Below are 27,367 nucleotides of genomic sequence, written 5' to 3' on the forward strand. Positions count from 1 at the left end.
CATTTATAAATGTATTAAAAAGATCCTTGAGACATTCCACTGTTTACCTTTTTCCACTGAGAAAACTGACCATTTATTCCTGCTCTTTGTTTCCTATCTCTTAATGAGTTTGCAATCCACAATATGATATTGCCTTCTATCCCATTACTTTTTATTTTTCTCAGGAGTCTCTCATGGGGGATTTGTCAAACATCTTATGAAAATACAAATACACTACATCCACTGGATCACTATTATCTACATGTTTATTAACCCCCTTCAAAAAATGTGGCAGATTGGTGAGGCAAGACTTCCCTTGTGTAAATCCATGCTGGCTGGGTCCCATTAAACCATGCCTTTCTGTATATTCTGTGATTTTATTCTTTAGAATAGTTTCTATGATTTTTCCCAGCATTGAAGTCAGGCTCACCAGTTTTTAGTTTCCCGGATTACCCCGGGAAATTAAAGATCGGTGACACATTGGCCATTCTCCAATCTTCAGTTACAATAGATGATTTTAATGATAGATTACAAATTGCTAGTAATAGATCCGCAATTTCATTTTTTAATTCTTTCAGAACTCTAGAATGGTAAACAATCTGGTCCAGTCAATTTGCTTCTTCTTAATTTGCCAATCTCTCTTATTACATCATCCAGGTTCACCATGATTTGTTTCAGTTCTTCTGAATCATCTTCATTAAATACTGTTTCTGGCACAGGTGTATCTCCAACATCCTCTTCAGTAAACACTGAAGCAAAGAATGAATTTAATTTTTCTGCTATGACATTCCCCTTTAATCCCTCAATAATCTAGTGGTCCAACCAACTCCTTCATGGGCTTCCTGCTTTGAATACATTTAAAAAAGGTTTTATTATGAGTTTTTGCTTCTATGGCCAGCTTTTTTTCAAGTTCTCTTTTTGCCTGCCTTATCAGTGTTTTACATCTAACTTTCCAATGCTTATGTTTTTTCCTATTTTCTCCAGTTGGAACCTTTTTCCAGTTTTTGAAAGAAGTTCTTTTGGGTAAAATAGCCTCTTTCATCTTACCTTTTAACCATTCTGGCAGTAGTTTAGCATTCTTTCCACCTTTTCTAATGCATGGAATACATCGGGTCTGGGCTTTCAAGATGGTATTTTTAAAAAATGGTCATGCCTGATGTAAACTCTTTACTTTTGTAGGTGCACCTTATGATTTTTTTCTGTTTTACTCATTTTGTCAGTCTTCCTTTTGAAAGTTAAAATTTAGAGCAATAGATTTACTTAATGTATCCCTCTTGTCATTAACTCAAATTTGATCACTGGTGCTGAGTGGCTCCATTACCTCTTGTACCAAATCCTGTGTTCCACTTAGAATTATATCTAAAATGATTCACTCTCTTGTCAGTTCCCAGAGCAGCTGCTCCATGAAGCAATCATTTATTTAATCTAGAAGCTTTACTTCACTAGCATGTCCTGATGTGACATTTATCTAGTTAATATTGGGGTAATTTTGTGTTGTGGTTAACCGCTGACTCCCTTGTGCGGGTAATTGAAATCTCCCATTATTTCTGTGCTGCCAAATTTGTTAGCTTCCTTAATTACTATTAGCATTTCATCCTCTGTCTGTTCAATTTGGTTAGATGGATAGTAGTATACCCTCACCACTATACTCTTCTCCACCCCAGAGTCAAATGAAATACCTTATAAATCAACTATGCTATTGGCTGAGATTTGTGGATTGGCGTAATATAAATTGTTTAAATAAATAAATACATAAATATGGGGTGTGGTTTCCACATTCTACTTTCTATCCATTCCTAATTGTTTTACCTCATTGGCCCATTAGTTGTCTCATAGCTCCATCTAGATTCCATCTAGGAGTTTCCCATGCCAATTATTCTGCATAGGCAGCTATTCAAATCTAAACATTTTATCTTGGCTGTTACTGCCTGGACTCTCTTGCCATCTTTGATTATTTTTTACCTCCAGCTATCAAGATTTTCTCACCATCGCAATCCCTTCTGCAGATCACATTTATCTTAGACAATTACGCCTTATTTTATGATTTGGTTTCTCAAAGAGACTATACAATTTTCTCAATGTTATTTTTCGAACCTGTTTTCCATGTTTTCCAAGTTCTATAACCTTGTTATATGTACCGCCTCTTGGCGTAATTTTTATGTTTCAATGTAAACCGATGTGATCTGTATTTTAATACAGGAACACCGGTATATAAAAATCTAAAAATAAATAAATAAATAAATCTTTTTTAGCAGCCTGCAAGACTTTCCAACCTCTGCTTCCTGTAATTCTTCCCATCAGCCCCATCCATACCTCTGCATATCTATCTCCATTCCAATCTCATTTTCTTGTCATTTTTGACCGTTTTTAACATCTTGAGATCATTTGGGGAGGACAATTTTCCCAAGCAATTTGCCTGGGTAAATATTGATTTATACAGGCAAAATGGCCTGTCTGAAACATGTCTTCCACTGCCTGGCTAAAGGCATGCATGGGCTTCCGCAGCACGTGTATGTTTAGCCGGGTTATAAAGAGGCATTTCTGGGGGGTGTTTAGCTTGTGAGGGGGGGGGGGGGAGGGAGTACACCACCCCTGCATGGAATTCTCAAAAGTATGTGCACTATTTTTCCTCCCTCTCCTCCTATCACCTCACCCCTTGGTTGCCCAGGTTTTTTTTAATTATGTATATTATGTTGGATGACCACCTTAGCCTGGGGAGGTGGTTAATAAATAAGTTTACATGAAATAAAAAAAAAGGAAATAGCAGGTCCAAAATGCATGGGTGCATTTAGCACGTGTATTTGACGTTACCATAAACTGAAAAAGAAACTACCTGGATAGTTTATTTTTAAATTAGTGGTGCATTTTGTTAACCATGTGGGCTACTCGAAATTGCCCCCTTGAGTTTTGTTACTGGTTTTTCATTTGATTAATCGGCACAGCTCAGTATGTGCTTTCGAGACTTTTTATGCACAACACGACTCCATTGTGTAATTAATATGCATTATTACTTTATTGATTGTACCATGTAAGTTATTCATTACTAACAGTCTTTACTGTTCACATTTTGTATCTTATTTCCATGATTGCAATCTTGTAAACTAATTATTCATGCATTGCATTTTACCCCTTTGCCAATGTATATATAGTATCCCATCAACCATGAATATTCTCCTGACAAAATTTCAACTTCCATAAAGCACAAACTGGATCAGACTAAATATCTGCCTAGCCCAGGGCCAGCATCCTGTCTTTGGGGGCTGATGCAAAAAGTTGAGCATTAAAACTGTGCACCAATATTCAGCTCACAGTTTCTTATTGCACAAAGTTTTTTTTTAACTCTTGATGCAGTAAGCTAATGGCATGCTAATGCACTGGGAGTTAAAAAAAAAAAAAAAAAAAAAGCACACAAACCAGAAAATGTGTGCACAGAAAAGATTTATGGGCACATAAATCTGTTCTGTGTGAGTGTTAGGAGCATATTTTTTGTTTTGCTCCTAACCAATGCACTAATCTGTGCATTAAGAAATTGCGTGCTGGATTTTAGTGTAGTTTTGATGCACAGATTACATTTTTTTAAACTCCTGATGCAGCAAGCTAATGCTGTGCTAATGCATCAGAAATAAAAAGAAAGCACATAGACTGGAAAATGTGCGTTCAGCATAGGCCTAAAGCCCATTTTAACTCGGGAGGGGGAAGGGAGTGTGAGGTGGAAGTGCCCTGATAAATGGCTATAATTAAAGCTGGCTAAAAAGCTTAAGTGGTTTACTCTAAAATCTAGACCAGTTTGGGAGATATGGACTGGAATTAAGAAATGCGTCCTCTCTGGGGACTGGCTCTTCTGTTTGATTGTCTAAAGGAGAACAGCTGCACTGCCACAAGTGAGCACAGCTGCAGGAGGCTTGTTTGCTTCCTCTCCCTCCCCCTGCTTTGCTCTGGGCCCACACGAAAAAGCAGCTGGTAAGCATGGGGCCAGGGTTGATAGGCATTCACATCCCTACACTAGCTCCTGGAACTAGCCCCGTTGATTCTGCCTCTGACCAAGACTAAAGTTTCCAGCATTAAGAAAAACTTCTGTTAGGCCACCGCACCTCTCTGCATCAGTGAATAATGGTTAATGCCCTCATTAGCATGGAATTTCCATGCAAGGACACTTTTCATGAGTGTAAAACTCCTTCCTGCATCTGCAATAAGGTTCACAATTACAAAATGTGTATTCAAGTGCGGGTAAAGCTATGCGTTTGGCTGAATCCACCTTCTTATATTGGCAAGTTAGGAGCATATCGTTTGTTGTGCATAAATCCCGGTTTTAGGTCCTAGTGTCGGGACTTCAGCTTCTGCCCATAAACTGACACTAGCCCTGAAATTTTAATTCATCTCTCACTAGGAGTAAGATTTCCAATACTAAGAAAACCTGAGTTAAGCCAGTGAACCTCTTTGCATTGGGGGCTAATAGATGATTTCTATGCGAGGCTGCTAACCAGGATGTACATTTTTGTGCATAAAACTTGTGCATTGGGAGCAACATTTGCACACAAAAAATGTGCATACAACTGATGGTAAAACTGTAAGCTCTGCACTTCAGTGCATTGGCCTGCTTGATAGTGATGCACAGCAGGTACTTAGAGGACATGTAGAAGAACCAGAGTTTGCGTAAAGTTAACCATGGTAAGTGTTCTGTGTGCTCAAAGCTGCACTTGAGGCCTCAATTTGTTCTATTCTTTTACCATGGTCGTCCATTTTTCCCTTAATCTCATTAGAAAATATTGTAAATTGGGTCATGGATTGGGACAGGCTCCTCTCCATTTTTGAAATAGCTTTCCAAACGTCTACTAGAGAGATATTCTCAGGTTCAGTCATTTCAATCTCCTTCATTTCCTTAACAACTGTAACCATCTCTAGAGACTTTTTCTCTCCGTCTTTAGATGTTAACATCTCCCTTAAGTTAGGGGTATTTAAAACACGTATCCCTTCACTTCCAGGAGTGCTATTGGATGTCTGGTCTTGGGCAGGACTAGCAGTAGCCCCTGACAAAATAGATATTTCTTGTGTAACCTCCCTGGAGGTCTGACTCATCCTTTGCACTAAGTGGGTGTCCATCGAACCTTTCAGTTCTTTTACCATGGGCGTGGATGTTACCAACTTCATCTTTCTTTTTTCCCCATCAAAAAGATGCAGAAACTTTCTCTTCAAAATTTTCCCCAAGGGTGCGCGGCTTCAGCAGTGCGCCAGTGGCTGCATGCTGCTGTGCAGCTCTTTAAATAGTCACAGCAGGCAGCGGCTCCGGATGATGTCAAAGAGCAGGAGACAAAATCTTTGCGCTCACCAGCTTACAGTCCCATTCGCCCCCGCTCCTCTTGGTGTGGCTCTTCACAGGAAGGCTTCCGGTATTTTACTGCTGTGCAGCTCTTTAAATAGTCACAGCAGGTGTCGGCTCCAGATGATGTCAAAGGGTGGGAGACAAGATCTTTGCGCTCACCAGCTTACAGTCCCGTTCGCCCTCACAACTCTCAGTGCGGCTCTCCACAGGAAGGCTTCCGCAAAAAAAACAAACCTTCTATTATCTGAAGAATGATTGGCTTCATATTGTTCATATTCCCATTATCCAGAAAAAATCCAGTATTTGGAACAAGCCTGGTCCCAACCATCCCCGATTAAAAGGTGCTCTACGGTATTTATTTTTTGGCCCAGCAAGGCACCCTTTCTCCTTTTTCTTCCAGCTAAATTGGATCCAGGGCTAGTATCTGGCACCATGAGCCTTCATTCACAATTATATGGGATTTTTTTCCCCCTATTTTAATAGACCCTCCCTCCCACTGCTCCTAGTCTGGTCATTGCAGGAATCCAGGACCAAGGTTCCTTCCAGAACTTTGTATCATGGGTTCTAAATGCAGTCACCAGGTGTCTACCTTAACAATGACCATGACTCTCTTCTATGGAGGGCTTTGAGCACTCCCTCCACAGCACCCTCAGCTGACCTGAGATGTGGAAGACCCAATCCAGGAACTGAATGGGGACCAGCCTGCTCTACTGTATTATAGTAACATAGTAATGACGGCAGAAAAAGACCAAAATGTTCCATCCAGTCTGCCCAGCAAGCTTCCCAAGGAAGTAACTGCTTCTCCATGCAGGTTACCCCCATGTTTCTTTTAAGGGTACTAGTAACTGCCGCTCTATGCAGGTTACCCCCGTTTCTCTTAAAAGTAGTAACTGCCACTCCGTGCTGGTTAACCTATTTTATTTATTCCCATCCTCTAGCCTTTTAGGAAGCCTCGTAATGCCCATAGGATCACTCTTAACTCACGGCCTCTTTCAGCTTATGTGTGATCACCTGCTCCTTGAAGAATTTGGGCTACTCGCCAGGGTACCAATTTCTCTACTTATCTTCAAGAATGTTGGTCTTGGAAAATCAGCATACAAGACTTGCATTGTTCTGAAAAGCCAAACTATGTAGCGCTCACAAAGATGGCGAATATGCCACAATATCTCCCAGTGTCCATCTGCCATCATACTCTGTTCAATTTTTTGTAGTCCTGGTTTAGAGGTGCCTGGAACTGATCTATCCTCCATCAATGTGTCTAATGCCTTGAGGAACCCAGTTATGCTTTTTATCTCCACAATGTCCTATGGCAATGAGTTCTACAGGTTAATCATTTGGCTGTTCTTATGTTTTACTATATTTTTTAAATTATTTTCCTTTGCAAAACAATGCCCAGATCTATGACCAGATTGTAACTGGTATAATGACTAAGGAAAAAATAAAGAAGCAGAACTTCTTTTTCATCAGGAGATAACAATGTACTTCCTATTTTAAAGGCCTTATTACCTGAGTCACTTGAATCAGCATAGGTCACACATGAGACTATCAAATAAGGAAGAGATTCAATCTGAATTTCCTGTTCTATACAGAGATTTGATGAGGGAAGATGGGAAAGAAAATTGATTCTCAATGAGAAAACCTCTTTATTAACTTTAGTACACACCTTTAGCACAAATAAAATCCTGGCTCCATGCTGAAACATGAAGCATTCCTCCCACTAAAAGTGAATGATCTGCTAAGCAGTCCCTCATTAGGGAGCTAAATTTGTAACATCATGTATTAATTTACTAGCATATATATATATGTGCATAAGTTACACCAATTTTCAAAGCAGACTTAAATGCACCAGTCTGCTTTGAAAATGATCCCAGTAAAACTAGATGCATACAATTACACCTGCAATTTGGCACCTGTAGTTTTGCAGACAGAATTTCTGATTATAATTTTTTAAATAAAAAAAAGGCACCTAAGTCCCAAACCCCCACCCAGACTCTACCCCCTGGAAGGCACCTCCTCTATGTAGCTTAAAGTTCGTGCATACAGTAAGAGTGCATATAATTTTACTTGTGTAGCAGTAACATTTTTCTAAAAGGGCATGTCTACAGGTAAAGTATTACTTTAACCACAGACGTTCCTTTGCAAATTATCCTCTAGTTGTTTTTCTTTATTAATTTGTTGACTGGGAAAACCAGATTAAGACAAGCACATTATTTTCAGCTGAGTCCCCAGAAGTACCAAAACACTAGGTCAGGGAAAGAGGCAATGGCAGGGTAGCATCTTCAATTTGCAACACCAGGATTTTGTCTAAGCCACAGTCCATTATCTAACCACTGGACCAACCCTCCCTCAAAAACCCGTTTTCTCACATCAACAGATACTGGAGGTTTTAGCCAGTTAGGTGATCTAAATGACTGCAGATTTCTGGGCAGGGTAAAACGACCCACCAGGGTGTAGTTTGTTAGCGCAACAGGATTTTTCAGAGGCCTAACATTCTGGGACTGTCCTTTTAAGAACTGGATTTCTTATTGCACTGCAGCTCGTTTCAGGTAGAGATTTAACCAGGAAGGAGGAAGTAAATGAGACTCCCAACAATACTTTACTGTGATCACAAACAAACAAAAAAAAAAAAGCAGCGAAAGAGAAAGCGCCGGCAGTGGGAGAGCGCAGAGGTCGATCCCCAGGGCAGAGGGTGCAAACGGCCGAGCATTGAACGTGCCCTCTCCTCGTGCATCTTCTTCAGGTAGGACCCACGGCTCGAGTTTTCCGTCTTCCAGGGAGCCAGACGCCGCGTGCAGGTCCGGAGACAGCACCTGCTTCTATGGTTTCCCGTGTTCACTGGGATATGTTTCATCCTAGCAAACATCGAGTCTCTTCATCAGTATTTGCATTCTTTTTTTTTTTGTTGTTGTTTTAGATAGAAGGAGGATTTTATCTTTTCAGGGTAGATTACGAGACTTTAGCTTTGGAATGCGGTGTAATCGCTGCCTCAAATCATTTCTCTCCTCCCCATAGCTCCAGCTTGGGCTTTAAAAAAGAAAGGGAAGGAGGAGGAGGCACCCTGGAAGGACGCTTTTTTTTTTTTTTTTTTTTTTTTTTAAAGCAGGCATTTTTGTGTTTTAAATTTGCCGCATCGGTTTCCTGCCGCTGGGGTGACTTGTTTACGGAAGCCTGGAAGGACCGTGATGGTTTGCCCCTTCTCATTTTGGGGGGAATTTCCCCAGAATGAGGCAGGCTAGAGACGCCGTCTCACCTCACAGCAGTACGAGGCGAAACTGCTGAAGGGACTGGAAGGTGCAGTGATTTATAAAAGCAAAGTAACAGTGTCACCTGTAGGAGTCAAAGAGTTTATCGTTTTTCTATATTTCCAGATATCCTGCCCAACTGTATGCACATTTCTGTACTTTTACCCAGAAACAACAACTTTCGGGTTGTGATAGGGAAGAGCGCGCAGCAGAGAGAAGGAAGGGAAAACAGGAAATGTGACAGATAAAGATCAAGTTGGCTTATCCAGAGAGGCGGAGCAGCCTGCACAAAACATGCAGAATGATTCCCAGAACCTAAACCAACTCTAACTCCCCCGCAAGAGGGAGAAAAATAAGGGAGGTAGACCAAAGAGACACTTTTCCCCATCCAGTCCTTTGATCTGTTTGTCACCCTAGCCCCTTTCTCCATTTTTCTTCCTCCATCTTTTTCCACCTCCTCTCAGCCACAGCTCTGCTGTCCTCCACTGTCGCTTCTTCAGCACTTGCATCTGGTTTCTTTGCTCTTGTTTCTCCACATGCTGAGCTTTACCCCTGCAATATGTCATCATTCTTTCCCTTCCATGTTTACTCCCCTGTTTCATCTCCTCACTCAATCCAAAGCTCTATCAGGCTGATTCAGTACTGTGCGCTCAGGCCAAGTGCACCGTTAGCTCCCGTTTTGGACGCGCATTTTCCATGCGCTATTATTACCCCTTTACAGTAAGGGGTGATAGCGTGTGGAAAACGTGCGTCCAACCTCCCCGAAACTAATACCACCTGCAACATGCAAATGCATGTTGATGAGCCTATTAGTTAGTCCCACGTGATACAGAAAGTAAAATATGCAGCCAAGCCGCACGTTTTACTCTCAGAAATTAACTCCTACCCAAAGGCAGGTGTTAATTTCGGCCGGCACCGGACAAGTGTACAGAAAAGCAGAAAAAACTGCTTTTCTGTACACCCTCCAACTTAATATCATAGCGTTATTAAGTCAGAGGCCCCAAAAATAATTATAAATTTTTATATACCGATAGCCGTTTGCACATCGTATCGGTTTACAAGTAACGTACAAAACGATAGAGAAAATACATGGAACGATTTAGGTTACATGGTATGGTAAACGGGAGGGATCAAAACATGGAATGTAGCGGGTAGATAAGTGTTGGAGAAAACATAAGTATGTAAATCTAATTATAAAGAATAAACAGAAACTATGTACACAGTCATATTTGGGAGCAGGTTACAAGGTAAGGTCTGGGAGGGTACAAGATGGTAAAAGTGGACTTGAAGGTAAGTTATAAATATACAATTGAAGTTGCAGACTGTCATGTGGCGTGGAGATTAAACATTTACATGGAAATTTAAGAAAGAAAGTAGCACCTAGTGCCAATACTTTGTTTTAACAAAAACTGTTTCCTCTGAGCCTGAGTGACACGGGAAACATCTGGAAAATCTTGTACCCTTTGCCCACAAAAGGAAACATCTTTATTCTTAAAATATTTTAGGAATCCTAAAAATATTTTAGGATTGTTTCAGTGCAAAATGAAACAATCAACGTAGCCTTGTTGGAATTATTCCTATAGAGGCCTCAAAATACGTAGTCACACCATTTGCAAATGAGGACACTATCCTTCTCACTTCTTCAGGCACACCCTTTTGCCTTTGCAAGTAATATATATCTTAGATAGAACAGGTATTTTATCTTCCTCTATAGATAAGATCTCACCAAGATATTTCTTAAACATTTCACACAGTGCCATTAATTTAGGAAAGGGAAAATTCAGGAATCATAAATTCTTACCTCTCACATGATTTTCTAATAACTCAAATTGGTTATGGACTATCCTTTATATGAGCAGACATAGCATCCTTTATATGAGCAGAGATAGCATTTTGTAAAGATATTACTTGTGAATTAAGAGTAGCCTCTGAATTCCCAAGCTCTTTCAAATGTTTTTCATGTACCACAGCTGTAGACCTAGATTCAGAAGTAAAATTGCAAAGTTGAGAAACAGAATGAGTCAAGTTATTATCCAGATTAGATATTAATCTGCAAACATCTGCAAGAGTTACATTCATGGGCTCATGGCTAGCAGCAGCCTCTTCAAATAAGGGAGGAATAACCGATGGTAATAAAGCCCTAGCAGACGAGGATACCATAACAAATTCCAACATTATAATCAAAGGAGATGCAACTTCTGTTCTATACCCATGCACATCTGACACGCTAATACATCAAAGGCCGGTTTAAAAAGAAAGGCCTTCAACAACTTTCTGAAAGTTTGGGTGCAAGTCATGGTTTGTAGACTCTGGGAGTTTATTCCAGAACACTGGGCCCTGCCACCGAAAAAGCACAATCACGAGATTCTGATAGATTGGCCACTTAAGAGGATGGTATCTCTAAAACAGTGGTTCCCAACCCTGTCTTGGGGAACCCCAGCCAGTCGGGTTTTCAGGATATCCACAATGAATATGCATGAGAGAAAATTTGCAGGTTATGGAGGTAGTGCATGCAAATTTTCTCTCATGCATATTCATTGTGGATATCCTGAAAACCCAACTTTCTGGGGGGTCCATAGGACAGGGTTGGGAACCACTGCTCTAAGTGGCCTTGAAGGGCATAATCTCAGAGCACATGTAGGATAATATAATTGTAGACTTGAGTTAATCCAAGGTACTTCCTTATGATCTAACAGTTTATGGATTAATCCACCACTCAACAGGAAGCCAGTGCAGCAATTTAAGCACAGATATTATATGCTCATGACTGCTCGTCCCCTTTAATATCCTCGCAGCTGCATTGGAAGAGCAGGTAACATTGTGACCGTACCAGTACTGCATTTCTTTCTTTTTTGGAGGGAGGAAAGGAGGCCTTAAGGTCAAAAACACAATTGTTTTAGCATATTTCTGTGAGTTTAAAACACCAGTTGGCCTGTACCTGATTCTCTTGTTATCTCTTTCAATTTATTCATAGATTAGTTTATTTAAATTTTATATACCACCAATCAAAAACCTATCAAAGTGGTTCACAAGATAATAAGACATACAACAAGAATAAGCAAATTTAATAATCAAATAATATGAACATACAATACTACAGATCTCTTGTATTATTTTTTTTCATCTTATCTTATTTATTTAAAAACTTTTCTATACCGTCATTAAGTTAGGTACCATCATAACGGTTTACAGGAAGGCACCAATATTAATATTGGAAAACAGATAAAATCTATCACTAAACAAGTGCCAAGACTTTACGGTAACATAGCTCGTTTATAATTACTCATAATTGTAAGTGTTATCATGTTCTATCATGTCCATTCTTTATTGTATCATATTTTAAAATTGAGAGCAAACATATTTAAAAATAAAAGTGGAATATATACATGTGTAGTTTGGGGTAGTGTGCATGAGTGTTCTGCAGATCGTTTTTTATACCTTTTCACTCTTTGTTATGATTGCACGTGCTAATTTAATCACGCTCCTTCCCCGACTGTCTGTGCTATGTTCCATCTTTACTGATGTCAATGTCACATACATAGGGAGTTCAGCTGAGAAGATCAGCAAAGCAGTAGCCCCATCGGCTTAGATTCATAATGGTGGGCGGGGCTAAATAAGGAAGAGCTTTTGCAAAACTCCAAATGCTAACACCTTCCAACAAATAAAAGTTAGAGCAAGGGGAACTTCCCTGGTTTTGTTGTACTAATTACCAGATGAATTACATAAGATGTTTTTTTTTTATAACAATTACTTCTTTAACATAGACAAAGGTGACTTAAGAAACAGTGCAATGCCAATGAATCCTTCTACATGAACTTAAGATTGAATACAATCATAGCCTTTACTTGTTCTCTCTTTTCAGAGGATGTGGTTAGTGCAGTTAGTATAGCGGTGTTTAAAAAAGGATTGGATAAGTTCTTGGAGGAGAAGTCCATTACCTGCTATTAAGTTCACTTAGAGAATAGCCACTGCCATTAGCAATGGTTACATGGAATAGACTTAGTTTTTGGGTACTTGCCAGGTTCTTATGGCCTGGATTGGCCACTGTTGGAGACAGGATGCTGGGCTTGATGGACCCTTGGTCTGACCCAGTATGGCATTTTCTTATGTTCATGCTTTCCAACATACAGAATGTGGAAATAAATATGTAAAATAGATTGATGTCTGCCGGTCTATAGGGCACAATAATCCTTGAGAAAAAAGATGGAAATTCACAACATTTGGCATGAGGGAAGAAAATGTGAATGTCTTGGAGAAGATGAAAAACCAGAATCATCAGATCAGTATTTTCAGAGAACCAAGCATCCAAATATATCCCCATTGCTCTCTATGGGGAACTGTTAGAAGCTGTTCCAGCTGTTAGAATGCAGACAGGAGCTCCATTCCAAATACCTCCCCTCACCCTTCCAGCACTAATGGGGACAGAGCGACTAGGGCTGTGGCTTTAGTTTTATATGAAATGAAAAATCCTATGAAACAGTCATTGTTTTGTTATGTTTAAAAACAAAATGAAGTCCTCCCTCCTTCCCTCCCTGAAATTATTTTTGATTTGTTGACTTATGTTTGAAAAAGTCACTGAAAGAAAACCCAGAAGATGCAAAATCCCCTCACCACTGCCACCTTTCCCCCACTCTTCTGGATGACAGATATTCCTTCCATGGGTTCTCTGATAAGGAAAAGGGGTAGGTGTGTCACCCTGTTGCTTCTGCTTTGCCAGCTCCCATTCAAAAATGGTGCTGGTGCCAATTTGCTTTACAGCCATGGAATATCCCCCCACACCTGTCACATATACCAGCAACCTCCCACTCCTTCCCACACTCACACACCCAACTCCTTATCCCATATTCTTCACACATACACACATTTGGCACATTCCTACACCCCACCCAATATATGTATTCAACACACACACACATCTGCTCCCAGCACACCTACACCCACCCATACTTATACCCTCCCCCAGAATAAAAGGGAAAATGACACAGCTTCTCATTCACCTCCCCCCCATGCACACCTGCCTAAGCACGCCCCCCCCCTATTCCCAAGCAGTCATATTCACAAAAACACTACACCCATTACAAATAGCCCTGCCATGCTTTACCCCCAAAGAACTACCACACACACACACCCCTACCAAACACACACATCCATCCCTAACACACAGTCCAACACTTACACACACCTGTACACACCCACTTACACCTACACACAACTCCTCCACACACATCTCACACACACAGAACCCCTATCCACTAAGATCCACATACACACTCTCTAACAATCACATCCGCTACCTACATGCAGCCATATCTCCAAAAAAACACACCCCACAACCCCCAAAGACACCAACCTCTTCACAAATCCCTCCCACCCACACAACCCCCTTCCCATCCAAAAATTATACCCCAGACATCCATTGCCCCAAACTTACCCATACTAAACATCGCCCTATAAACCCCATCTACACCCCCACATCTTCAAACACCCACCTCCACCAGCCACGCTCACCCATCCATGTACATCCCCAACACACAAACCCACCCCACACACACCCTAACACACATACCTCACCTATACACTCACACCCTCTATTCCTTTCAAACACCCACCCCCACAACCACTCCCACATCCAAACACTCCCCTTCTGCAAATGGATGTTGGAAAGCATTCCCGAAGCCATGCCTCTGCATGCTTTCACTATTTTTTCATACATGTGCTTCATATTTTAGTTACTTTCATCTTGGATCATTTTTACCTCCAGAGTTCTGGTTACAGTAGCCAGATCCAGTGGACTGAAAACTGTCAGCTTTTCCCCTAAAATAACTTGAATCCAAATTCATTTAGTATACAATACATTGGAATAAATAAGCAATGAGTTACTTGTATGTTTTTCTACCCTACTCATGGTGTAATAATTGTTTGCATATATAGATTGGTTTCTGGCTCAATAGCCAAATATTTTGCAGCTTTTCCCAATTAAATACCGTAGTTGGATTTAACTGAGGGCAGGTACCACTTTATTAACTCATCTTTGAGACTTTAAATCTTATCCTTTATTCTATTTCTATTAGATTGCTTAGAATTGCAGAGAACTTTAAATATTAGTCTTGGTGTCAATTTGGTTTCTCTAAGTATAATTTTACTCAAACGTCTTGTTAAGGACTTAGCATCATAATTCCCTTCCTCACTGGCTTTTTCTTATATAAAAAGCCTCATTCCTTGCAGCTTTAATCAAAGTTGCCTTTTCTTCTTTTATTCCCACCTATAATCCAGCCAGTTTAACTTTTCTCAATCATGGTTCCCTACTAACAAAGGCTTATTTGTTTTTTGTCTGTGTGTCTTGTTTGTCTGTCTTACCTAGATTGAATGCTCCAAGGAACAGACTCTGTCTCTTATGTGTCCCTGTACAATAGGGCATACATTTGGTGTGCTCCATACAAATCATGATAATAACTATAATAATGATGTGCCAGTGTCACTATGGCTTATTGGTCACTGATGTTTCTTAGGGTTCTCTTTCTTCACAGGATGGAATATGTGCTTACAGAGGCTAAGCGCCAACCTTTGGATAAACAGCAAGGAAGCAGTTCTCCAAACTCAGCTTTTCCCAGAGCTCTCAGCGGGCAAAACATCTTGTCACTTACAGTAACTCTACCCACAAGGAAGATCAACGAGGACTGCCTGGAGGAAATCACTGTGGAAATTTCCACCCACTCCACAGTTAGGAATCTGAGGCTACACATTGTGTTAACAGCAAATAAGCAGAGTGCCCGGTATCAAGAATATGAGCTAACAGACCCAGAGTCCTACCAGCTGCTCTACAAGAAAGGGACAGACTGGTATGAAATATACGATGACCAGCAAATCCTCCAAACTTTGGATGCTGTTAGGTACTGGAGCAAGATGGGCGTACAAAAGGGTCACGTTTATCTAAGAAACAGGTCATATGATTCTGTGGATGGTGATAAGTTTCAGAATTTATTAAATGAGCTGATTGGATATGACCTTGGTGTACTTAGTGGAACCCACTTCCATGACGAGCTTGCATTTGCCCGTAGACTCCTTGCACGCCCAAGGCAGATGGAACTGAGGGAAAGAGACCCTCTTTCTTACCACATGGAACCTTGGGTTGCCAGTGTTCCACTTTCTGCAGACCTCAGGGCTTTGACTACTGAAAAACAATTGTTGACCATTTATCACTTGAAAGTTACTTACAAAATAATAGTAAACATAAATGATCTCCCCAAGACAATTATTCAGAGCTGTATTCATAAATTAGGTCTAGCTGTCAATCACCCTAAGGATAATTTAGTATTAAAGGTTTGTAACCGAGAAGAATATATTGTTGGCAACAAGCCGCTCATAGATTTCTTGTGGATAAGACACTGCCTGAAAGCTAGACAGGAAATCCAGTTGTCTCTGGTCCCAATTCCATTTACTGAAGATGATAATGCTACCTTTGAAGACTGGCCACTGATTGATGAGCTAACAGGACTCAGTGGTACCCATGAAGAGCTGCAACTGGAAGATAAAGATATTAGCCAGATTTTAGTCTTGTCTCTATGGGACTGTGCCAGAAAATTTAGAGTCAAAATAGTTGGTATAGATATTCCAAACCTGCCAGATAAATTTCCCAAGTCTGTTTATGTTGAAGCTAGTATTCTTCATGGAAGGAAAATTTTGTCTTCAGTTATGACTGACCCCAAGTCTTTTCAAGGTGAAGTTCTGTGGAACACCTGGCTGGAGTTTGACATTTTAGTTAAGAATCTCCCAGTTGGAGCAAAACTGAATCTCTGTGTATATGGAAAAACTACTGAAACCTTACTCAGGGGGCGCACAAATCCACTCCAGAAAACCAAGGAAGATAAGCAAAGGGGAAAAGCAACATTTCTGTACTTTGTCAATCTTCTCTTAATAGACCACAGGTCCCTCCTTCAGCAAGGAGAGCATGTGCTTTATATGTGGCCTTATCCAGAAAAGGAGGAAGACCTGTTCACCTTTGAAGCAGATCGGTTGACCTCTAAAACCAACCACAATGTGGAAGACACAATGGCTATAAACATTATCCTAGATACATACAATTATCCAGTGGTCATCCCTCATAGTAGGACAGCTCAGCCGAGCTGCGTCAGTCCAAGTAGGTGCTGTGCAACATCGCACAGTAGGGATCAAGAATTTTTCTTTCAAAATCCCATCACTATCACAGAGTCGGATCTCCTGAAAAGGTTTAAAGAAGAATGCGCTAAATATGGTAATAATCTCCCCACATTTCTAAGCAAGGTACAGTGGGGAGATCTGGAGGCTGTCCAGGACATCCATTGGCTGCTTGACCATTGGAATCCTGAAAACTTGGACATTGCAATTGCTCTGGAGTTGCTGAGCATTAACTTTGCTGACAAGAATGTCAGGAAGAAATCTGTGAATCGTCTCAAGGAGCTGGCCAATGATGAATTGCTGAGATATTTATTACAGATGGTGCAGGTGACCAAGCCTCTTTTGATACTTTAACACACCCACCACAACAATATAAGCTCATAAAACCCATGAAAACAGACCATCCCTATGGCTTCTGCTATGCTCAGGTCCTCAATTTGATCCCTGAGTCAGGTCTACTGCTCCTCTGGGTCAGCTGGTAGTGCTGTGGAGGCAGCATTCTGGTAGCAGGGAGTCATGGTCATTGCTTAAGGGTGACACCTAGATGCCAGATTCAGGGCCCATGATTGCAGAGTTCCTGAAGGAGACCGGGTGCATGGCCCCCAGCCGAGGACCATTGCTGCAATGACTGGGTGTGTTGGGAGGAATGAGAGGAGATATAAAATAGTAGAATAAATCTACGGCTAGTTGTGAATGAAGGCTCCTGGTGCCATATCCTAGCTCTGGCTGTGATTGAGCTGGAAACCCAAAGAAGCAGGAGGAAACTGCTGGGTTAAAAAAAATATAACTGATATCCTGACCAGGTTTGACCAAAGGAGGCTGTAGTTTCACAGGGATTTCTCACATTCTGAGCCAATGGCAAAAGTCTTTTGAAAACAGGGAAATTAGGAATGTGTAAATATATATTTCTGCACAGCTGAGTTAGCTGTCTCTCAATATATTTATGCATAATTTTACAGATAACTGCAATGCAGCCTGCTTCAAAATATGGTATATTCACACCGAGTCAAAATGGCAACAAGATATCACAAAAAATAAAAATTTGCATGTGTCCCTAGGTAATTAAAACTGTCAATCAGTTTGACTAATACTTAAAACTAACATGAAAATAAGCACTTAAGAAAAAAAAAAAAAGGCATTTTTTTAAGGCTATGAAAGTTATAGAGGAAGATGAGCCTTTATTCATTCCTCCCTCCGTGTAATGAGAGGGGTTTGAAGTTTGTCTCCTGCTTATGACACTAATAAGATATATATTATAAGACTTTGTTAGTTTTAGCCCATTTTCTGAAAAGACATGTCTTTCTCTCTGTGTGGCCCTGACCCACCCCCCACTCCCATCCCTGCCCCAACATTTTCAGGACATGTCAGGGGGCTCCAGGAGGATCCTGATAGGGGTGGGGAGGGAGGAGGAGGAATCCATGGATGTGCAACCTGGAAGGTAGGCTCCATTAGTTCTGGGTTCTTTTCCTTTAGAAAACTGATGCAAAGAGCACACGTAAAAAGTACCGGTGGACTTTGCAGACGGTTTGAAAATGGCCCTTTACATATCTTCATTAAAAGGAGATCTCTGGGGAAACAAGATTTTAAATGTCAGTAACTCTGTGTGTTAATCATTTTAGGCTCTAAAATTCGAGGCCTATCACGACAGTGCCTTGGCAAGATTTCTTATTCATCGAGCATTGAGGGTGAGTCATACTGGCACAGTAAACCGTACTTATCCTTAAGAGTTTGCAAAGGAGAAGGCAAATACTGTAGTAGGAATGGGAAACAAAACTAATAGCACCACACAAGGAGATAATTCTAGCACTGGGTTTGCCTGATAATTACATTTCAACTGAGTTCAAACACTGATTTTAAGGGCAGGAGGGGGGCTTTCATGCAGCTCCCCTTCACTTTCTCTCATTGTGAAGTTGACACCTTATGGAAAGATTGTCACTCTCTTAACCACATCATTGCACCTCACCCCCTAAAATTTCAGAATAACCCCCCTGAATTATTGAAAGTCATTAATTAATGACTGAGGAGATTGAGAGCCATGGGGTCTAAGCTGTCAATTTAGTTTTTCGAGGGACCCAGATCTCTATGCCTAGCACTGTGTGAGCTGTTAAAATTCTTGGAAGCCCTTAAGCAAATCTTGCTGTAGATGTTATCTGCGGTGGTATACACCTGAATGCTGCCCAAGTGCTATAAGAAGTTTTAGTATATATCAGCAAGTACTAATCATGTGAGTCATGAGGCTTAACAGAATCTACTTGTGGAAAACTACCATAACTGACCTGATCTACTATGTCACTATGTTCCCTTAATCTTTCTACTTTGTTTTTTCAGAGTAAGCAAATTGGCCACTTTTTCTTCTGGTACCTACGAAGTGAAATTAGTGGATCTCCATACTATCAAGATCGCTTTGCTGTGATCCTGGAGGCTTACCTGAGGGGCTGTGAGCACTCTGTGTTGCAGGAGTTTCAAAAGCAAATACAGCTGGTGGAAAAACTCAGCAAGGTGGCCACCGATATCAAAAAATGCCTACCTGAGAAGGGTGACCTACCAAGCAATGGTGAGTTATGTTTGAGGTACTGCAGAGTAGATAGACTATGGTGTTCAACATAGAATTGACTCCAGGGAATGAATACTTAACTAACCTTGAGCAGACAGCAAAACATGCAGACTGGTGCCACTGAGTGTGCAAACTGTGCAATTGCACAGGGCAGCACACCCAGGGGCACAGTGTCAATGGTGGAACTGAAGAAGGGAGCAGGGAGAGGCCTATGCTGCTACCAGTGGATCCGATCTCTCTGGCAGCAGAAGAAATGAAAGGCCCGTGCAGCCATCAGTACACCCCCATCCCAAAGGCAGTGGAAGAAGTGAGAGAATCATGCGACCGCTGATGGACCCCATCCCACCAGCCATAGAAGTAAGGACAGGCCACACACCATGACTCAGCACAAACATATGACCTGGGAGCAGAAGAGAGAGAGTCCGTTCTGCAGCTCCTTGTGTGCCAGCCCCACGGTACTCAACACCTACAGTGTTAACACTTCCTCTATGCTCATCTCACAATGCACAAGATGAGTATAGGACTTGCTAGCACTGTGAATGTTGAATACCATGGGACCAGCATGGAGGAGTCACAAAACAGGCACCTACAGGCTACATGTTATGGTTGAGCAGTGTTTGGGTGGATTCCTGTGTACTGAGGCTGATGACCATGCCCCCCGTGAGGCGCCGCAGTACTGGGCTAAACGCGGACGCACAAACACAGAGTTTAGTTCTTTTATTGTACAGCTTGTAGTGTGCCACCAGAGGTGGCAGTAGTGAGGTAGTCTGGATGTAGCAGTCTCAGGACCCTCGGCAGAGGGGACCCTTCTCACCCCGTTGGTAAAGGGGGATTCCGATGTGGATGTCCCAGCATGGCAGTACTGTGGATGAGATAGACTGCGAGTTAGATTACTCACAAGATGGTAGCTGTAGGTATGCGATTCCACCAGGTTGAAGAAGTTGGTAGCGGCACCGAGGCAGGGAGAGCAGGCCCTCGAGGAGCGAGTACCTGCTCCCTGTAAGGCACCTGAAATAAAGCAGAGAGCCCCCGAGGAGTAGATACCCAGGTTAGCAATACCCCAAAGGGCAGATAGAGAGCTTCCAGCGGCAGCAAGGTGAAAACATGGGGCAAAATCCTCTAGCACTGACGGACGCAACACTACAGCTGTAGAGAAACTCCTGCTTTCTTCACCCAACAAAGGAGGCACCAAGTGGCAGTAGCAACAGCAGAGGAGGAGTAAGAAGCTCTGTGGATCCTGCCTAGCTAGGTTACATGTATGTATTCATGGGAGCCTGTCTGGGATAGACAGATGGATAGATGGGTGTGTGTGCATGAGAACCTGCCTGGGATGTGTGTGTGTGCTTGGGAGCCTGCCTGAAATATGTGTGTGTGTGTGTTTGTGTGTGTGTGTGTATGTGTGCTTGGGAGCCTGCCTGAAATATGTATATGTGTGTGTGTGAATAGAAGTCTGCCTGCGATGGGCGAGTGTGTGTGCATGGGAGCCTTTCTGGGATTTAAGTAGGTGAATGGGTGTGAATGGAAGTCTGCCTAGGATTTGGGTGGGTGGGTGTGTGTGAAAGGGAGTTGCCTGGGATTTGGGTGGATGGATATATGTGGGTGGATGTGAATGGGAGCCTGCCTGGGTTGTGTATGTCTGTGGTGATTTAGAGAGAATGGGAGCCTGCTGGGTTGTATGTGTGAAAGAGATAGAATGGGAGCCTGCCTGAGTTGTGTGTGTGTGTGTGTGAGAGAGAGAGAATTGGAGCTTGCTTGGGTTGTATGTGAGTGTGGGAGCTGTCTGGGATATGTTTGTATGTACTTAGGAGCCTGCCTGGGATGTGGGTGTGTGTGTGTTTATGTGTGTGTGTGAATAGGAGCCTGCCTGTGATGGGTGAGTGTATGTGTGCATGGGAACATTCCTGGGATTTGAGTAGATGGATGGGTGTGAATGGGAGCCTGCAAATGGGTGCTTCACTGGGATTTGGTTGGTTGAGTGGGTGGATGTGAATAGGAACCTGCCTGTGATTTGAGTGGATGGATGGGTATCAATGGGCTGGGATTTGGGTCTGAAGGTCTGAACGGGAGCCTGCCTGGGATTTGGGTGGATGGGTGGGTGTGAATGGGAGCCTGTCTGGGATTTGGGGTGGGTGGAGGATGGGTGGGTGTAAATGGAAGCCTGCCTGGGATTTGGGTGGTAGGGTGTGTGTGAATGGGAGCCTGCTTAGGATTTGGTTGGGTATGTTAGGCTGCCTGGGTAGTGTATATTTGTGTGTGAGAGAGAGAGAATAGGATCCTTCCTGGATTTTATCTGTGTGTGTGTGTGTGTTAGACAGAATGGGAGACTGCCTGGGTGCTTCTTCACGGTCACCACTGATACTATAATGGATCAGATCTGCCCCATTGAACCCAACCTAGGATAGGGACTATATAGTGGTCTTCCCCATGATAATTAACATCTCTTGTACTATCTCCTCGTGCTTAATGTTTACTCTGCTTCTATTAAACGTTCAGGCTCTGTCAAAAGCGATAGAAGGGATATGATTAAATTTAGCAGGGGGTAGGTATCCTTGAACTGCAGAATGTGTTGCGTAGCTGTAGAGTTAGCACATGTGAGTTGGATCGTTGTCCTTCATTTTTGACTAGGTCTTTGCCAGTGTGACAGGGTCACTATGCCAGTCCTGGAAGGTAGAATAAAGCCAGGAACAAAAACTCCCTGGAACCAAAGTCCCAGAAGGAGGGGGAAGAAAACCCAGGTGACACAGAGTCAAGGATATGCACTGGTGGTTTCCCCTGTAACCATAGAGACAAACACAGGTGTGGGAGGTTAAGGGTGGGACTTCCCCAGAGCCAATCAGCTGGCAGAGGAGGAGGAGTTACAGAGTATAAAAGAGACTCCCTAACCCAGCAGTTTCAGTCTCCTGCCAGAGACTGAAGGAGAAGGACCATGCTACCTGTTGCTCTGCAAGACTGGAACTTTGGTGCCCCTGCTTAGATGGAAGATGGATGGCTGGCGTGACTTCCAGGAAGGTGAGCCAGGAGCTAAAGATTGTTTTACTATATGGATGTACCTACTTAAGGATATTGTTTGAGAGACTGCCAGCGGGTGGTTGTATCTCATGGGACCAGGAAAGCTCTCTCAGGGGCTGGACCTTGGAAACGGCGCAGTTGGGCGTGTATGGACCAGAAGAACCATGACAGCCAGATAACTTGTTACTTCAATTACAGTTGCTGGTTAATGCATCTTTGAAGGAGGACAATCTGCCACAGATTTTGAAACAGTCTGTAGTGACTTCCATTTTAAAATGGGTTTCGTTAGATATGGCTAGTTGTGCTAGTTATCGCCCCCATCTCTAACTGTCCTTTTTTGGCTAAGGTATTAGAGAAGGTTGTGTGCTCACAGTTGTCTAATCATTTGGAAGAGGTGAGGGGGTTGGATAGGTGTCAGTCTGGGTTTAGAAAGGTTTAAAGCACAGAATCTGTGAAAGCATCTATTCAGGATGAGGTATTGAAGAATAGGGAAAGGAGAGTGGCAGTGGTTATGATATTGCTGGATTTGTCAAGTACTTTCGACCTGGTAGACCATGGCCTGCTGATGGAACTACCTCTAGGCTTTGGTGGTAAGGTTAGCGATTGGTTAGCTTCATTTTTGATGGGTTGATCATCTGGTACATGTGAAAGGGTTGCATCAAAAGCATTTAGATTAGATTGTGGGAGTCCACAGGGATCCCCTTTATTGCCTCTATTGTCTAATCTCTTTCTATAGCCATTAGACTCACTTATTTGAGACAAGGGATTTAAAAGGTTTATTTATGCTGATGTGCAGTTATTGCATCCCATGGAAGAGGAATTGTCAGAGTCACTGATCAGAATTAATGGAGGGTTAAAAAAGATTCTGAAGTGGTTTGATTTTTCAGAAGCTCTTAGTGAATGTTGACATAACAGAATGGATGTGTATAGGGAAGGAGGGGATCCCTAAGGAATTAATGAATTTGATGGAAGACATGACTATTGCAAAAAATCAGAAAGTGAGGAATTTGGGGGTATTTTTATTTTATTTGGAGTTTCTTCTATACCGATAGCCGTTTGAACATCGTATCGGTTTACATACAACTAAGAACTGTTGGGCATGGCCCTTACATAGAACAATAGTAAGGGTGGTTAATGATGAGGCCCTGACTATGGATTTTTATATTTCCTCAGTGGTTCAGAGTATGGTTTCGACTTAGACAATTGAGGAGACTCCAAGTTTTTTGTTTTTTTTTTTAGAGGTACCTGTTTTTAAGTTTGGTAGTACAGGCGTTAGTTTGTCCAGTACTAGGCTACTGTAATGTAGTATTAGTTGGTCTCCTAAAAAAAGGTTGCAACGTTTACATGAGCTACAAAACATGGCCACGCATTTGATTTTTGGTTTCCCACCTTTACTAAGACCTCTTCATTGGTTACATATTGTAGAGAGGACTAATTTCAAATTAATGACCTTGATGTACAAAGCGTTAAATGGAGGGGGCGTGGATTATTTACAAGAAAAGAGCAAGAGTTGTGTCCCTGCTTGTAATCTAAGGTCAAAATCAGCCGCCTTGGTGTTAGTTCCATCTAGACAAGATATTCTTAAGGTATTAAATAGGAAAGGGATGTCCTCAGTTAGTGGCCAAGAGTTATGGAATTTGGCTCTCCTGGAGGTGAGAGCGGAGCAGAATTATCTTAGTTTTGGAAAAAAGGTAAGGGCTTGGCTTTTTCCATCATAGCCTGGGCACATAGATTATGCTGATAGTATTTACTTCAGGGCGGGCATGGTATTAAGACATTTTTACTGTGTTTTTTATCTGTTTATGTTTACATTGATTGTATTTTAATCTGTGTTTTAATTGTGAACTGCTCTGGCCAGGTCTGGTATCTGATGTGCGGTATATAAGAAATGAGAAATAAATAAATAAAATCCCTCTGATTAATGACTTGCTAGAGGATTTAAACCCCACCATCTTTTGCATCTCTGAAACATGGCTGAATGAAAAGATAATGTGCTCTTAAACCAAATTTCACATCCTAAATATGATGTATTTCATTTTCCTAGACCCAAATGAAAAGGTGGGGGCTTATTAATAATCTGTTAAAAAAAACAAACCAAACAAACTTAAGCTAATACCTTACAAAGCAGAAATTAACCTTCCCTATGAGGTGGGAATTGTAAAATCACCACAGTTAAACATACGTCTGGTCTATTGTCCCCCTGGAATACTATAAAAATATTGCTTGCCAATGACTGAATTATTCGCTAAGATATTTCCATCACCAGACTCTGTCTTAATTGTAGAAGTCTTTAATCTGCATGTAGATAAAATATCTAGAACAATAGCCTGTGAAATGTTTTTAGAGACAATGGAGGCTTTAGGATAGTCCCAATTTGTTTCAAATGCTACACACAAAGCAGGACATACTCTAGACCAGGAACATACGCCAATACCAGGAACTGTCTAATCAATACTTCCCATACAGTATTACCCTGGTCTAATTACCAATTAATAAAAGCTGAAATAATCTTCCTCAATCCAACTCATAAAAGTATAAATAACCAAATTTTCACCTTCGGGAAAAAGATAGACTCTGAGGTACTTCCAGAATCACTGGAAAATAAACTTCCTAAATTAAAGCAAGCCAATGCCACTTCAACATTTGATTCTCAATCACATAGCCGAAAACCCAAGTCCTGTCCAGATGAAAATTATTAATAAAGAAAGGAATACCTCTAAACATATGAAGCCCTGGTACAATGATGATTTAAGACGCACAAAACAGACCCTCAGAAAATTTGAAAAGCAATGGCAGAAACGCCCATCTACAGACTTCTTAGGAAAATATACATCTCTCCTAACAAAATACCATGCACAAACTAGTAAAGCAAAAAAAAGACTACTATGCTAAACAGATTCATGGGGTATTATTTAATTCTAAACTGCTCTTTGAGGTTGTTAAAAATCTAATCAAAGACCAGTCATTCTCCATCTTGAGAAACAATAACTTCTCAAAGGACAAATGCAATGAATATGCAACATCTTTATTAGATAAAATCAATAGACTGAAAACTCCAATTCCATACCTGTTCTCCCATCTGACAAAAAAGCACATCAAAAATTAATCAATGCAGGCTATGCCAAGTTATGTTTATTACATTTGCTTAAACCTTTATTAACTTTTGAGGACTTCTGCACTGCACGGCAAACCCTTCTTCTCTCAGACCTAAACTAAAGTAACTTTCTATTACTCGGTCTTCCTGCTTGTCTCTTAAAACCATTACAATTACTACAAAATGCCTCAGCAAGACTTTTATTAGGAACAAGGAAATTTGATCACATCACACCCTTACTGATTTCACTGCACTGACTGCCAGTACAATCCTGAATCCATTATAAAGTATTAACGTTAATATTCAACATCATTCACTCCAGTAACACGAGTCTGTTAGGCATGACTTTACAACCATACATACCTCAGCGAACACGAAGATCGCAAAATAAAGGTCTATTGACTGTCCCAACAATATGAAGTACTCATCTGACGCAAATATGAGACCGAGTATTTTCCTTGGCGGGATCAAATGGGGAAGTTAAGCTTGATACCAAAGAGAGAGAGATTCAATCGTGAGCTAAATACATGACTATTCAAAAATGCTAATAACCTAACTTTAAAAACATCAGAACGCAGAGAACTACATTAACAGGAAGGGCAAGAGAAATTAATTGAGGTATTAGGATTAAATTAACAAGCAACTGTAAGAATCTCAATACAATGTACTGACTATCACGTGTAAACTGTTATCGCCTATGTCTTAGAACTTTAGTTAACCTGTATTTGAACATTTATCCAATTTGATTTATGTTAATCCTTGTCTATGATTACTACCCCCTTAAACAGTAACCACTTGTTGATTTATAATATGAATGTTAATTTTGTAAACCGTTGTGATCTTGATATGGAATGACGGTATATAAAATGTCTAAATATAAAGATTCTGTCAGCTCCCTACTAGGAATTAGTCAGAATGCACTTTTAGTGCATTCTGAGATGTAATTATAATCTTGTGGGGGTATAGACACCCCACCTGGAAGCTGGTAATTAGTAAGTTTCTCTGGTATATAAAACCAGACCACCAATTTAGGGTATGGATTCCTTATTTTCTTTTGTACAGGCAGCATGTCTTGGCTGTCCACTGATTTTCAATATTGAATTAATCCTTCCTTGAAACTTTTATTTGGATGGGAGTTACTTTCTACCCTCCCTATCCTTTTTCCCTAGTCTTCAGTTGATTATTTGATTTGTGAGTACCCATTAACTAGGGACTCAATTAAGTTAATTTATTTTCTGCTCTACTATCAAATGAGAGAGATTCCCTTCATGTAAGAGGAATATAAGATCATCAGAATCTAAGGAGAATGATGACTTACAGCCATCCTGATGAGGAGAAAGGAACATAAGGACATGCCATACTGGGTCAGATCAAGGGTCCATCAAGCCCAGCATCCTTTTTCCAACAGTGGCCAATCCAGGCTACAGGTACCTGGCAAGTACCCAAAAACTAAATATATTCCATGCTACTGATGCTAGTAATAGCAGTGACATTTTTCTAAGTCAACTTGATTAATAGCAGGTAATGGACTTTTCCTCCAAGAACTTATCCAAACCTTTTTTAAACCCAGCTACACTAACTGCACTAACCACATCCTCTGGCAACAAATTCCAGAGTTTAATTGTGCGTTGAATGAAAAAGAACTTTCTCTGATTAGTTTAAATGTGCTACATGCTAACTTCATGGAGTGCCCCCTAGTCCTTCTATTATCCAAAAGAGTAAATAATTGATTCACATTTACCTGTTCTAGACCTTCCATGATTTTAAACACCTCTATCATATCCCCCTTCAGCCGTCTCTTCTCCAAGCTGAACAGTCCTAAACTCTTTAGTCTTTCCTCATAGGGGAGCTGTTCCATCCCCTTTATCATTTTGGTCGCCCTTCTCTGTACCTTTTCCATCGCAACTATATATTTTTTAATATGCAGCTACCAGAATTGTACACATAACCATGGAGCAATACAGAAGCATTATGACATTTTCCGTTTTATTTACATAAGAGCATAAGAAATTGCC

The 27,367-nt window shown here is 41.2% G+C and overlaps 1 protein-coding gene across 2 annotated transcripts in view; it reads left to right on the forward strand.

The window, feature by feature from the left end:
- Positions 1-7,638: 7,638 nt before the first annotated feature.
- LOC115091193 (phosphatidylinositol 4,5-bisphosphate 3-kinase catalytic subunit gamma isoform-like) overlaps positions 7,639-27,367 on the forward strand; it is a 52,280-nt gene continuing 32,551 nt past the window's right edge. The window contains exons 1-4 of one of the 2 annotated variants that reach the window (XM_029601219.1): positions 7,639-8,039; positions 15,069-17,022; positions 18,315-18,380; positions 19,024-19,249. In XM_029601219.1, the coding sequence (XP_029457079.1) occupies positions 7,876-8,039; positions 15,069-17,022; positions 18,315-18,380; positions 19,024-19,249 (2,410 nt within the window). In that variant the 5' untranslated portion in view covers positions 7,639-7,875. The remainder of the gene's footprint in view (positions 8,040-15,068; positions 17,023-18,314; positions 18,381-19,023; positions 19,250-27,367) is intronic. The other variant, XM_029601220.1, reaches the window with a different exon arrangement.

The sequence above is a fragment of the Rhinatrema bivittatum genome, chromosome 4 (assembly GCF_901001135.1).
Source record: "Rhinatrema bivittatum chromosome 4, aRhiBiv1.1, whole genome shotgun sequence".
In the NCBI taxonomy this organism is placed as follows: Eukaryota; Metazoa; Chordata; class Amphibia; order Gymnophiona; family Rhinatrematidae; genus Rhinatrema; species Rhinatrema bivittatum.